The 14,262-nt window shown below is 43.1% G+C and overlaps 1 protein-coding gene across 1 annotated transcript; it reads left to right on the top strand.

The window, feature by feature from the left end:
- The first annotated feature begins 305 nt into the window (after positions 1-305).
- IL17D (interleukin 17D) lies at positions 306-13,951 on the top strand. Its single transcript, XM_056561722.1, has 3 exons — positions 306-1,049; positions 3,926-4,233; positions 8,116-13,951. The coding sequence occupies exons 1-3, from the start codon at positions 1,032-1,034 to the stop codon at positions 8,438-8,440; spliced, it is 651 nt and encodes a 216-aa protein (XP_056417697.1). The 5' UTR covers positions 306-1,031; the 3' UTR covers positions 8,441-13,951.
- Positions 13,952-14,262: the final 311 nt, after the last annotated feature.

The raw sequence follows: 14,262 nt of genomic DNA, 5'->3' as shown, positions 1-14,262 counted from the left end.
AGGTGGTGTGATTAGTTGCAAGCTGGAATTTATTGGGTTATTTTACCTTTTCCATGGCTTTTCCACTCCGCACTGGCTAGTGGATGTAAATATGGGACCCCCTTTTCCTAATTTAACTTGGCTTTGCTAAGGGTCTATTCACACGGCCGAATTTCCGCCTTCGGAATTCCGCCTCAAATTAAAGCCAATAGACTTCTATGGGATTCCGCACTCCCATTCACACTTCTGAATTTCCGCAAGCGGAAATTCAGAAGTGTGAATGGGAGTGCGGAATCCCATAGAAGTCTATGGGCTTTCATTTGAGGCGGAATTCCACAAGCTGAAATTCGGGCGTGTGAATAGACCCTAAGTAGCCAAGAATTTCCCATGTCGACCAATGTGGTTATTCACTTGATTTTTGATGGTAACTAATTTTGGTGCAATCTATTATTCAAGTATTAGTAAAAGATTTGTTTGTTACTTAAGGGATGGTAGGTTCCCCAAATATGAAATGAGAACAGGATTCCCCCTATGTGTGTGCATTACCATGTACACTATGAGCACTGATATAGTACTGTATACTGATGGAGACTGCTAATTCCCCTGCACAGTCCAGCCTGTGTGTTTGTATAAGTAGCCTGTTGTCTGGGGCATCTTTCCAGCCCTATTCCTGTGAGAGTGTGAGGCCAGAAGTGGGTGGAAGATCTGCCGGGGTCCATCTGCTGCCAGATCCAGCTGCTCGCTTCTGCCCATAGCAACCCCTCTGCCCCCATCATCTGCAACCTGTGCCCCCTCCCCTGTGTGTCTCCCACCCATCTCCCTTCTCTATGATCATACATTGCATAACTTGTGTTCTCCCTCCCACCTCTGCTGTCTCTCTACTCACTGTCTCATTCCATAGAACCTTGCATTAGACGTTGCGTTAGGTGCCCCCATTCCTCCTCTCTCAGTCCAGCAGAGGAACAAATTATACCCTTTACACCCCCCTACCTTGCCTCCTCCTCTTTGGTCATCTATCTGTCATCCTCAGACGTGACCTTCACATCTTCAAGATGCAGCCAAGGAGCCAGGTAAGAAGAGGGGTGGGCACAGGAGGAGATGGGGGGGTGTGAGAGTAGAGGAAGGAGGGGGCAGGATCTGAACCCCTATTCATTGTACAGCCAGAAGTGAAGAGGTTAATAACAGGAGGGTCCGTCTGGAGACAGTGGGCTGCTTTGTACTTCACGATGACTTGTACATTACTTCAGTGGGGGATTGTAAGGGAATAATTTGTGGTTACGATTTAAAGAAATGGGATTATTTCTCCATATTATAGTAGGGTTTTGTAGAAAGAGTTTTTAGATTTAGTTCTGCAGAAACTATTGCTATGTCTACAGTCATGGCCGTAAATGTTGGCACCTCTGAAAAATTTCTAGAAAATGAAGTATTTCTTACAGAAAATGATTGCAGTAACATGTGTTTTGCTATACACGTTTATTACCTTTGCGTGTATTGGAACTAAACCAAAAAAGGGAGGAAAAAAAGCAAATTAGTCATAATGTCACCAAACTCCAAAAATGGGCTGGACAAAATTATTGGCACCCTTTCGAAATTGTGGAAAAATAAGATTGTTTCAAGCATGTGATGCTCCTTTAAACTCACCGGGGGCAAGGAACAGGTGTGGGCAATATAAAAATCACACCTGAAAGCAGATAAAAAGGAGAGAAGTTCACTTAGTCTTTGCATTGTGTGTCTGTGTGTGTCACACTAAGCATGGACAACAGAAAGAGGAGAAGAGAACTGTCTGAGGACTTTACAACCAAAATTGAGGAAAAATATCAACAATCTCACGGTTACAAGTCCATCTCCAGAGATCTAGATTTGCCTTTGTACACAGTGTGCAACATTATCAAGAAGTTTGCAACCCATGGCACTGTAGCTAATCTCCCTGGGCGTGGACTGAAGAGAAAAATTGGTGAAAAGTTTCAATGCAGAATAGTCCGGATGGTGGATAAGCAGCCCCAAACAAGTTCCAAAGTTATTCAAGCTGTCCTGCAGACTCAGGGAGCATCAGTGTCAGTACGAACTATCTGTCGACATGACACCCTATGGCAGGAGACCCCACTGCTGATACAGAGACATAAAAAAAGCAGGACAATGGGGGAGATTTATCAAAATCTGTCCAGAGGAAACGTAGCCGAGTCGTCCATAGCAACCAATCAGATTGCTTCTTTCATTTTTGACAAGGACTCTGAAAAATGAAAGAAGTGATTTGATTGGTTGCTATGGGCAAGTCAGCAAAGTTTCCCCGTGACAGGTTTTAATAAATCTCCCCAAATTACCCCAAACATACATCAAAAAGCCCCCAGAAATGGATGGCAACAAAGTGCTGGAGAGTTCTGAAGTGGCCACAATGAGTCCAGATCTAGATCCCATTGAACATCTGTGGAGAGATCTTAAAATTGCTGTTGGGAAAAGGCACCTTCCAATAAGAGAGACCTGGAGCAGTTTGCAAAGAAAGAGTGGTCCAACATTCCGACTGAGAGGTATAAGAAGCTTATTGATGGTTATAGGAAGCCACTGATTTCAGTTATTTTTTCCACAGGGTGTGCAGCCAAATATTAAGTTAAGGGTGCCAATAATTTTGTCCAGCCCATTTTTGGAGTTTGGTGTGACATTATGTCCAATTTGCTTTTTTTCCTCCCTTTTTTGGGTTAGTTTCAATACACACAAAGGGAATAAACATGTGTACAGCAAAATATGTGTTACTGCAATCCTTTTCTGTGAGAAATACTTCATTTTCTTTAAAAATGTCAGGGGTGCCAACATTTACGGCTATGACTGTATATATATATATATATACACACCATATATATATATATATATATATATATATATATATATATATATATATACAGAGGTTATAGGTCTTTGGCTACATGATATGCAGTAAACACCTCGGGTCCCGGACCGACACGGGAGGGAAAATCTGCAGCATACTGCGTGCTAGAAAATCTACAGGGGAAAATTCACACCAAAGTGTGTAGATTATAGGGCAGAAGGAGCTATTGAATATTTAAAAAAAATAAAAAGTATTTTTGCATTTGCAGACTTATCTGCTGATCTGCAGCATTTCTGTGACAGTTGAAGTCAATAGAGAAAACCCACGAACAATAAGCAACATAATGAATTTCTGCATGAAAATTTTCTATAAATCTCATGCACATTTAGCCTTATGGCATATTCACACAAGGCAGATTTGTCCTGCACCATGTACACAGCCCCTTAACAAATCCCTTGGTCTGGGTCTATGTTACCCATCACACCATATTTTGGAATAGTCACCGACAATGGAGTTTGAAGTTTCTAGGGTTCAATAATCTTAGTAAGTGAGTTGACATGTCTGGGATATCCTCAGCTGCCCGTGACCTCTTATGGGCCATAAAGCTATGGCAGCCTGTGGCTTATGAGAGTAAGTGACAGAGCAGGAAGCCCATGGCTATCTGCTTTACCATAGTTTTCAACTATGCTAGCGATGCCATTAGTAAGCCCCTTTTCTTTTTTAGGTCCCAGTCATGGTTGTACCCCTATGACCATGATTATCACTGCACTGATCAAAAACTTACCCGTATGGGTAGGAAACTTTAAAGGGGTACTCCGCTGCTCAGTGTTTGGAACAAACTGTTCCGAACGCTGGAGCCGGCGTCGGGAGCTCGTGACGTCATGGCCATGCCCCCTCAATGCAAGTCTACGGGAGGGAGCGTGACGGCTGTCACGCCCCCTCCCGTAGACTTGCATTGAGGGGGCATGGCCATGATGTCACGAGCTCCCGGCGCCGGCTCCAGCGTTCGGAACAGTTTGTTACAAACACTGAGCAGCGGAGTACCCCTTTAAGAAAGCTCAATGTACCATGGTAACATATAATGTACTACCATAAGGCCACATGTGTTTTCACACCTCTCTACAGGTCTTTTTGGCACCAGCTGTTCTGATGTTGTTTCTTGGAATATTGATTGTCAGCTCAGAGGGTTCCAAACCCATAAAGCGAGCACCACCAAAGACCAAGGGTTGTGCCGAACGGCAAGAGGAGGTGCTAGAGCAGATGTATGGACACCTGGCGGCTGGCATGCTTAGTGCCTATCACCACACACTGCAGCTTCAGCCACTTGAAAAGGAGAACATCAGCTGCCCAGCTGGGACCCGGGGCAGAGCTCCAGGGGAGAGTAAGCAGCGACTACCAGTCAATATCCACAGCATATCCCCGTGGGCATACAGGTGATTGTACAAAGATGTCTATTTACTGTACCTGTGTGTACAATCTATTGTTGCCCAAAACTTTTTATATCCATATCTATCCTATGGACATGAGTTTCTGGGGCCCTACAAGATGAGATGAATCTTGCTGAAAATGAGAGTCTAAAGGTCAAAAGTGTATGGGAAACTTTGCTTGCAACCTGTGAGGTTAGAAGGTGACCCCATACACAGGCCTAGGCGGTTGGTGGACATCTTACTCCATTTTACCTTAAAGGGGTATTCCAGGAAAAAAACCTTTTTTATATATATATATATATATATCAACTGGCTCCAGAAAGTTAAACAGATTTGTAAATTACTTCTGTTAAAAAAATCTTAATCCTTTCAATAATTATCAGCTGCTTAAGTTGAGTTGTTTTTTCTGTCTGGAAACAGTGCTCTCTGCTGACATCTCTGCTTGTCTCGGGAACTGCACAGAGTAGAGGTTTGCTATGGGGATTTGCTTCTAAACTGGGCGGTTCCCGAGACATGTGTCATCAGAGAGCACTTAGACAGAAAAGAACAACTCAACTTCAGCAGCTCATAAGTACTGAAAGGATTAAGATTTTTTAATAGAAGTAATTTACAAATCTGTCTAACTTTCTGGAGCCAGTTAAAATATATATAAAAAAGTTTTTCCCTGGATAACCCCTTTAAATAACAAGAAGCAAACTCCCAACATCCTTGAGCTCCACATAAGCAAACTCTGAAATCACTTCATGCAGTAAATGAATCCAAAAGGGGGAACAATATAGCTATGTGTGACTACTCGTATCTCCTCAGCTTCCATTGGTTACAGTTCATACTTTCCCCAGCTTTCGGAGCACACATGCGTCATACTTTGGGCCTCCTACGATTCAATATCTCAATCTAGGATGTGAGCCACGATACATAGTGCAGACCTTTTCTGATAAAAGGGAAATGCTTTATTTCCAATATACTTAAACAAAAGAAAACAAGCGCTTGTAACGATTTTCATTGTTCCAGCATTAGATTCACTCACTGATTCTTCCACTCTGAAGATTTTTGCATATATAAGAGTCAGAGTCTCAGCTACTGAACCATGGACCTGACCCCCCCCCCCCCCCCCCCCCCCGCAACCATGTATATACAGTGTACTGGAAATACCTATCAATGCCAGGAAATATGACACGTGACCACTGTGGCCAGAGATTGACTGTGGCCATGACATGTTATTTCAGCCCCTTTACTATGCAGTAATGTAAACAGAGCCTGGCTAGGGACTATGGGAGCCTCTGTACTGGAGTGGTGGGGGGCTTAACAGGTCAGTGTCCTTCGCCTTGTTATTTTATATCTACTGGCTGTCCAACCAATTCTTCTAGAACCATATAGGTAAGTTTCTATTGGTAAGATAAATGCTTCTCCCTTACAGAACTAACCTAGCAATGTAGCAGGATTCAGAATGCTAGTGTGGTGGCATGGGCCAGGGGCTAGGTCCCAACTATAGCAATGGGCTAGGTCCCAATTATAGCAATGGGCTAGGGGCTAGGTCCCAACTATAGCAATGGGCTAGGGGATAGGTCCCAACTATAGCAATGGGCTAGGGGATAGGTCCCAACTATAGCAATGGGCTAGGGGATAGGTCCCAATTATAGCAATGAGCAAGGGGCTACGTCCCAACTATAGCAATGGGCTAGCGGCTAGGTCCCAACTATAGCAATGGGCCAGGGGCTAGGTCCCAACTATAGCAATGGGCTAGGGGATAGGTCCCAACTATAGCAATGGGCTAGGGGATAGGTCCCAACTATAGCAATGGGCTAGGGGATAGGTCCCAATTATAGCAATGAGCAAGGGGCTACGTCCCAACTATAGTAATGGGCTAGCGGCTAGGTCCCAACTATAGCAATGGGCTAGGGGATAGGTCCCAACTATAGCAATGGGCTAGGGGATAGGTCCCAACTATAGCAATGGGCTAGGGGATAGGTCCCAACTATAGCAATGGGCTAGGGGATAGGTCCCAACTATAGCAATGGGCTAGGGGCTAGGTCCCAATTATAGCAATGGGCAAGGGGCTACGTCCCAACTATAGCAATGGGCTAGCGGCTAGGTCCCAACTATAGCAATGGACTAGGGGATAGGTCCCAACTATAGCAATGGGCTAGAGGCTAGGTCCCACTGCCAACTATAGCAATGGGCTAGGGGCTAGGTCCCAACTATAGCAATGGGCTAGGGGCTAGGTCCCAATTATAGCAGTGGGCCAGGGGCTACGTCCCAACTATAGCAATGGGCCAGGAGATATGTTCCAACCATAGCAACAGCTCTGTTGGGAGTGGTTTTCATAATGGTGTAATTGTAGGACTTGACAAATCGCCACAGCAACTAAGAATGTTATGGTGATGCCCATGTCTCTGTCAGCCCTGCCCGCCATTTAAAAAAACAAAGGGGGAGATTTATCAAAACCTGTCCAGAGGAAAAGTTGCTGAGTTGCTCATAGCAACCAATCAGATGGCTTCTTTCATTTATGAAAAGGCCTCTATAAAATGAAAGAAGCGATCTGATTGGTTGCTATGGGAAACTCAGCAACTTTTCCTCTAGACAGGTTTTGATAAATCTCCCCCAAAAGGTTTTACTTTTTCTGCCAGCAGTCGGTGCTCCAGTGTTACCGGAGCAGCGGACGTCAGGTGACCACCGCCGCAAAATAGCAGCCTCAGCGGTGATGCTTCGTACTCAGGATTAAGGAACATCGAGGTGAGGTTGCTGATTGGCTGCAGCCGTCACGTGTCACTGAAGAGCCGACTGAAGACATCGGCCACTGTACACCAGAGGGCCAAATGAAGACATCCAGTGGTCAGCATGGCAGAACAGGGCATCAGTGTGGGAATTAAGGCGGAGGACAGGGGGGAAGTGAGGGGACATTTATAACTGACTTACAGGGAGAGATGATGGGACATTAATGACTGTGATACAGGGAGATGAGGGGACACTAATTACTGTGACACAAGAGAGGAGACACTAAAGAGTGATTATATAATATCACGTAACGTCCTGTTACGTGACATCCTGGCTCCTAACATTTTTGCTGGCTCCTAGATTCTTAACAAATGTGTCAAGCCCTGGAGTAAGGACAATCTTAAGGAACTTTAAAGGGGTTATCCAGCAGGAGGGAGATTTTTCAAAACTATGGCCACTTAAAAATCTATAAAAAAGAAAAAACTTTTACTTACCTCCTGTGCAGTGCGGTGTCCCATTCCGGTCCCCGGCTGCGCTCCTCTTCTTTTTCAGAAACTTTGATAACTGGGCTCCGATAAACGTAAGGTTTGGAAGTGTCACACTTCGCCACGGTCAGTGACTGGATGATGGGCAGTCCAGACCCTGACGTCACTCAGGGCCCAGACATGACGATTTCTGAAGAGGAAGAGGAGCACAGCCAGGGACTGGAGTGGGACACCAGAGGCACCGCTGGAATCACTCCGCAAGGGGCATGTGATGCAGGTCCTCGGGCAGCTAACCAACTACCTCTTGGACTCTTGCCCCCACGAAATGAACACTCAGACTTCTTGCCATTTCTTTTCTTGCCTAAAAGGAGCTGCAACTGAACAACTTAAAAATGAACTTTTGGCGCCAAGAACTGCGTCTTTCTTTCCTAGGCTGCTCAGTAATTTAATCTGTCTCAGTCGCTTGACTTAACCTACAGTTTAGCTTTACTAAAATTGCCTTTGATTCTTATGTGACTCTCACAGACACTGTCAAAAAGTGAAATCCATAATCATAAAAATATTATCCTATTTCAATAAAAAAAGGTCTTTAAATGGAGATATGTTATAGACATGAAGTGTATTAAATAAATACAAATGTATCATTATATGTTTGTTTATATGTTTGTTTGTACTGACTTCCTTCTAGGATAACCTATAACCCCACACGGTATCCCAAATACATCCCAGAAGCTTATTGTCTCTGTAAGGGCTGCTTGACTGGACCCTATGGAGAGGAGAACTTTAACTTCCGCTCTACCCCAGTCTACATGCCTACCGTCATCCTCCGCCGCACGTCTTCATGCACTGGTGGCCGCTATGTCTATGTGGAGGACTATATCACTATCCCAGTGGGCTGCACTTGTGTACCAGAATCGGAGAAGGACCCAGAGGCGGACAGTGTCAATTCTAGTCTTGAGAAAGAAAAGTTCAAAGTGTCTATAAATAAAAGTGAGAAGCCGTCGTCCAACTGAGCAGCGGAGTTCTGTGTGAAACCATGTGTGGACATTGTTGGTCTTGGACAACTCTTCATGATTTCTCTACAGGTATAATGGAGGTAGGATGCCCTAGAGTGAATATAAGCTCTTGAGGAGGGCCCAGAATTGTGCTGCACTGTAAAGCAGGGTTATAGAGGACATGTATAGTAATAATATGTAAATCTATCTGAACTGGAGTGAGGACCATAACATTAAGCGATCAGTCATGGATGAATGGAAAGTGTCTACAATGGACTCTAATGGCAGTCACACATGTCTTCTGGTATTCCAGTCAGTTTGTAAACATTTCAGCACCCTTTATGCACAGATTTGACCTTAAAGGGGTACTCCGCTGCCCCAGCATTTGGAACATTTTGTTCCAAACGCTTGGAGCGGCCGGCGGGGGTCTTGAAGTAAAGACCGCACTTCCTCGTGATGTCACGTCTCCTCAATGCAAGTCTGTGTGAGGGGGCGTGGCAGCCACCACGCCCCCTCCCATGGACTTGCATTGAGGGGACGTGTCGTGACGTCACAACCCCGCTGCCCGCAACCAGAGTTCTAAGCATTCGCCAGGTGCTGCACAAAGATCGCGGGGGTCCCGACGCAATCAGACAGATGTCTAGGGGCGAAGTACCTTTAACCTACATCCTAAAAGTAGATAACGAGAACTAAAAAAAAAATTAGATCCTCTTTTTATTAATGAAAACAATCCAATATCACTTCAACATAAGTATCTGCTATGAACCCCTTGTGTATCTAAATGTTTCTGGTAATTGTAGATTAGTCCTGCACATCGGCTTAAAGGAATTTTACCCCATTCTTCCATATAAAACAGCTTTAACCCTTAAGGACGCAGGACGTAAATGTACGTCCTGGTGAGGTGGTACTTAACGCACCAGGATGTACATTTACGTCCTAAGCATAACTGCGGGCATCGGAGCGATGCCCGTGTCATGCGCGGCTGATCCCGGCTGCTAATCGCAGCCAGGGACCCGCCGGCAATGGCCGACGCCCGCGATCTCGCGGGCGTCCGCCATTAACCCCTCAGGTGCCGGGATCAATACAGATCCACGATTTAAATGAACGATCGGATCGCCCGCAGCGCTGCTACGGGGATCCGATCATTCATGACGCCGCACGGAGGTCCCCTCTCCTTCCTCCGTGCGGCTCCCGGCATCTCCTGCTCTGGTCTGTGATCGAGCTGACCAGAGCAGGAGATGACCGATAACACTGATCTGTTCTATGTCCTATACATAGAACAGATCAGTATTAGCAATCATGGTATTGCTATGAATAGTCCCCTATTCAAGTGTAAAAAAAATTTAAAAAAAATGTAAAAGTAAAAGTAAAAAAAAAGTGAAAAATCCCCTCCCCCAATAAAAAAGTAAAACGTCCGTTTTTTCCTATTTTACCTCCAAAAAGCGTAAAAAACATTTTTTATAGACATATTTGGTATCGCCGCGTGCGTAAATGTCCGAACTATTAAAATAAAATGTTAATTATCCGTACGGTGAACGGCGTGAACGAAAAAAAATAAAAAAAGTCCAAAATTCCTACTTTTTTAATACATTTTATTTAAAAAATGTTTTAAAAAAATGTATTAAAAGTTTTTTATATGCAAATGTGGTATCAAAAAAAAGTACAGATCATGGCGCAAAAAATGAGCCCCCATACCGCCACTTATACGGAAAAATAAAAAAGTTAGAGGTCATCAAAATAAAGGGATTATAAACGTACTAATTTGGTTAAAAAGTTTGTGATTTTTTTTAAGCGCAACAATAATATAAAAGTATATAATAATGGGTATCATTTTAATCGTATTGACCCTCAGAATAAAGAACACACGTCACTTTTACCATAAATTGTACGGCGTGAAAACAAAACCTTCCAAAATTAGCAAAATTGCGTTTTTCGTTTTAATTTCCCCACAAAAATAGTGTTTTTTGGTTGCGCCATACATTTTATGATATAATGAGTTATGTCATTACAAAGGACAACTGGTCGCGCAAAAAACAAGCCCTCATACTAGTCTGTGGATGAAAATATAAAAGAGTTATGATTTTTAGAAGGCGAGGAGGAAAAAAGGAAAACGTAAAAATTAAATTGTCTGAGTCCTTAAGGCCAAAATGGGCTGAGTCCTTAAGGGGTTAACTCTGTTATGTACTGACATTTTCTTTAAAAGTTTGATGGTATAATTCAGAATTCATCATTCCATAAATGATAGCAAGCTGTCCTGGTCTAGATGCAGCAAAACAGGTCCAAACCATGATACTTCTACCACAGTTTTTTCCTGATAGTGTGAGGTTTTATTGGAATGCAGCATTTTCCTTTTTCCAAACAAAATGCTTCTCATTATAACCAAAAAAGCTTTACTGTAGCCTCATATGTCCACAAAACATTGTTCCAATAGCCTTGTGGCTTGTGCAAGTGATCTTTAGCAAACTGCAGATAGGCAGCAATGTTGTTTTTGGGGAGTAGCTTTCTCCCTGCAATCCTGTCATGCACACTATTATTTTTATGTGTCCTCCTGATGGTGGCAATTAATTGACTGATACAGGCAATTAAAATCATGGAACAATTACGTCCCTTGGTCCTCAAAGGGTTAAGCTTAAAGTGTACCTGTTGTCAACAAAAACTTTTCATATAATGTAGATAATAACATTATATGTATATTTGCAATTTACATTGGTTAAAAAATGTGTATATTTTTGGGTAAAAAAAATGCTGTCCCTGCAGCTATTGTATGTGTGTCTCTGTGAGGAGTCCAAATACAGGAAGTGAGAGCGGAACAAGCAGGGCTGGTGCAGGCTCCTGGCTTGTCAATCATTTTGCTGTATGAGCCAGGAGCATGTCATGGAGTGTACAGAGCCCTGCTTGTACTCTGTGCACAGAGCCCTGCTTGTCCTCAGTGTACAGAGCCCTGCTTGTCCTCAGTGTACAGAGCCCTGCTTGTCCTCAGTGTACAGAGCCCTGCTTGTCCTCAGTGTACAGAACCCTGCTTGTCCTCAGTATACAGAGCCCTGCATGTCCTCAGTGTACAGAATCCTGCTTGTCCTCAGTGCAGAAAGCCCTGCTTTTCCTCAGTGTACAGAATCCTGCTTGTCCTCAGTGTACAGAGCCCTGCTTGTCCTCAGTGTACAGAGCCCTGTTTGTCCTCAGTGGACAGAGCCCTGCTTGTCCTCAGTGCACAGAACCCTGCTTGTCCTCAGTTCACAGAGCCCTGCTTGTACTCAGTGTACAGAGCAATGCTTGTCCTCAGTGTACAGAGCCCTGCTTGTCCACCCTCACTTCCTGTATTTGGACTCCTCATAGAGACACACAGGCAATAGCTGCAGGGAAAAAAATATACATATTTTTTACCAATGTATATTACAAATATACATATAATGACATTATCCATATCATATAAAAAGTTATTGTTGATGACAGGTACCCTTAAAGTGAAGAAGGGCTTTTAGTTACCTTGGGTTCCTTTGTAACCTTACTGATTATTAAACTCCTTGTTCTAGGTTTGCTCTTTGTTGGCTGAGCACTCCTGGGGAGGGTAATAAAGCAACCGGCTCAGCTTTCATATCTTAAGTTCTGATTGGTTCTGGCTGTGATTGGTTGTTGTGGGCCAAACCAGATAGTTTTGGTTTCAGACAGATTGATAAATCGGGGCTAATTAGTCTGACTGCGGGTTGATGGAGTCAAAATTATTTAGAGATGGGTTTATAACCTTTTCCAGCCTGATGAGCATCACCAAGTCTTCTTCTAAGGTCCCCAAAAATCTATTTGGTTTGTGCCATGATACACTTCACAAACGTGTGTTTAGACTATGTTAAGACTTGATAGATCCCCCCCCATCACCCATCTACACCTGATTGCCACCCCATATCTGTTAATCCTAAAGGTTCACATACTTTTGCCAAATATGTGGTATTGGATCATTTGTCTAACTAAAAAAAAAGTCTGATATTTTTGACTCATTTGGTTCCCTTTATCTACGTTTAGGACTTTTGTGAAAATCTTATATTTTAGGTTGAATTTATGTAGAAATATGAAAAAGAAAAAAAAAGACTAAAGGTTTCACAAACTTTCAAGCTTTAAGTTTTCCAGTTGGTTGAAAGAAAGACTATCCACAATGAGTATTATGACCATATACACTCCATCTACATGATACACCAACAGATTTTGCATTTATATATGCTGGTGGGGGAGGTTTAACTGCAGAATTTTCTTTATGTTATTAATAACATTAAAGGTAAGTCCACCTCTATCAACCAGGTCTTATTTTTCCAATACATCTAAAATAAAATATGAAGTTTCCTATACTAAATATTTACTATCGTTTTGTGTTGACATTTCCAAAGCAAACCTGTGTGTCTCCATGGTTACAGACTACAAACCATCCCAGTGTAGTCAGAATGTGTAATTATACTCCTTTTTATCTCTCCCCTTGTACTTCATAAAATGCATTTAAAAGGTTAGCAAAAATAACAGGGATCTGTTGTATCTTGTAATGGAGGTACATGGCCAGCATAGGAGCTGCACACACAGGATAGGTAGATATTTGGATGACAGATGTGTGACTATTTCCTCATATTGTACAATTCCAGTTTGGCCGCAGCATATCAGTTTTCAGAAAAATTACTCCGAGGTGTCATTGAATGGCTGATGGCTCCCTGTTCTAGAATATGTTGTATGAACTTCATACGCTTCAGGAGGTGTTAGCTACATATAAAAAGTTTCAAAAGTAAATAAACAAATCTTAATATGTGCAGCATTTTTTAATATATTTATATATATATGGTGGTGGGCTGCAACATTAAAACCACTGACAAGAGAATTGCACAGCATCGACCATCTCATTATAATGGTCATAGTGTGGTATATATCAGGCAGTAAGTGAACAGTCAGTTCTTGTTAGTGTCTGTGTTAGAAGCATGAGAAATGGACAAGTGTAAGGCTAAGTTCAGACTACGGAATTTCCGACAGAAATTCAGTCGTAAAATTTTCATCTGAAATTTCGCTTGCTAAAATGTAAAGTGTAGTGAATGGTTTTCCGTTCACAAATTCACACTTCGGAATTTGTGAAGCGGAAAATCCGCTTAGTAAATCCGCTTAGAAATTTCCGCCTGAAGAAAGGCGGTGTTCTTTCTTCAGGCGGAATTCCTCGCGGAACAAATTGCAGTCTATGGGAGACTGCAGTGTCCGCACGGTCCTAGCGCCGACTTATTCAGTCGGCGCAGGCGGAACTCAGAATCTCTGGGCGGAAAATTTCTGCACGGAGATTCCGTAGTCTGAACCTAGCCTAAGGGGCAAATTGTGTTGGCAACACAACTGGATCAGAGCCTCTCCAAAACTGCAGGTCTTATGAGGTGTTCCCAGGTAGTAATGAGTGGCATAGGCCATATTCAAATTTGCGATATTTCGCGAATATATGGATGAATATTCGTTGCATATTCGTTATATTCGTTTTTTGCGCATATGCTAAAATATATGCGCATATTTGCGAATATTGAGCCCTCCCTTATTTAATGGCATAGGGAACTATGACTAGTGCATTAACTCTGTGATTTTTTTGCCCATTTTTTGCCCAATAGGCCCATTGTGGTCTATGGGGATCTCACAGCATGTAAAACAGTAAGATAAGCAGGACCGTCTTGGCAGCACAGTGGAATGGGAGACCACCACTGGTTAGAGTTTCAGGGTGGGACAGAGTGTTACAGTGTTGTGGCAGTGGCGTAGCGTGGGTTGTCAGCACCCGGGGCAAGGCAAGTAATTTGCGCCCCCTAACCCGTGGATTTTAGCACTCGAGTCTCTTCCACTAGATTAGT

This window comes from Hyla sarda, chromosome 2 (genome assembly GCF_029499605.1).
Source record: "Hyla sarda isolate aHylSar1 chromosome 2, aHylSar1.hap1, whole genome shotgun sequence".
Classification (NCBI taxonomy): domain Eukaryota; kingdom Metazoa; phylum Chordata; class Amphibia; order Anura; family Hylidae; genus Hyla; species Hyla sarda.
Note: the sequence above shows the minus strand (reverse complement) of the source record. Positions and strands in the feature narration are given on the sequence as shown.

Coding starts and splice junctions, on each gene's coding strand:
- IL17D (XM_056561722.1), top strand. Junction 4,234..8,115: donor ATATCCCCGTGGGCATACAG/GTGATTGTACAA, acceptor ACTTCCTTCTAG/GATAACCTATAACCCCACAC.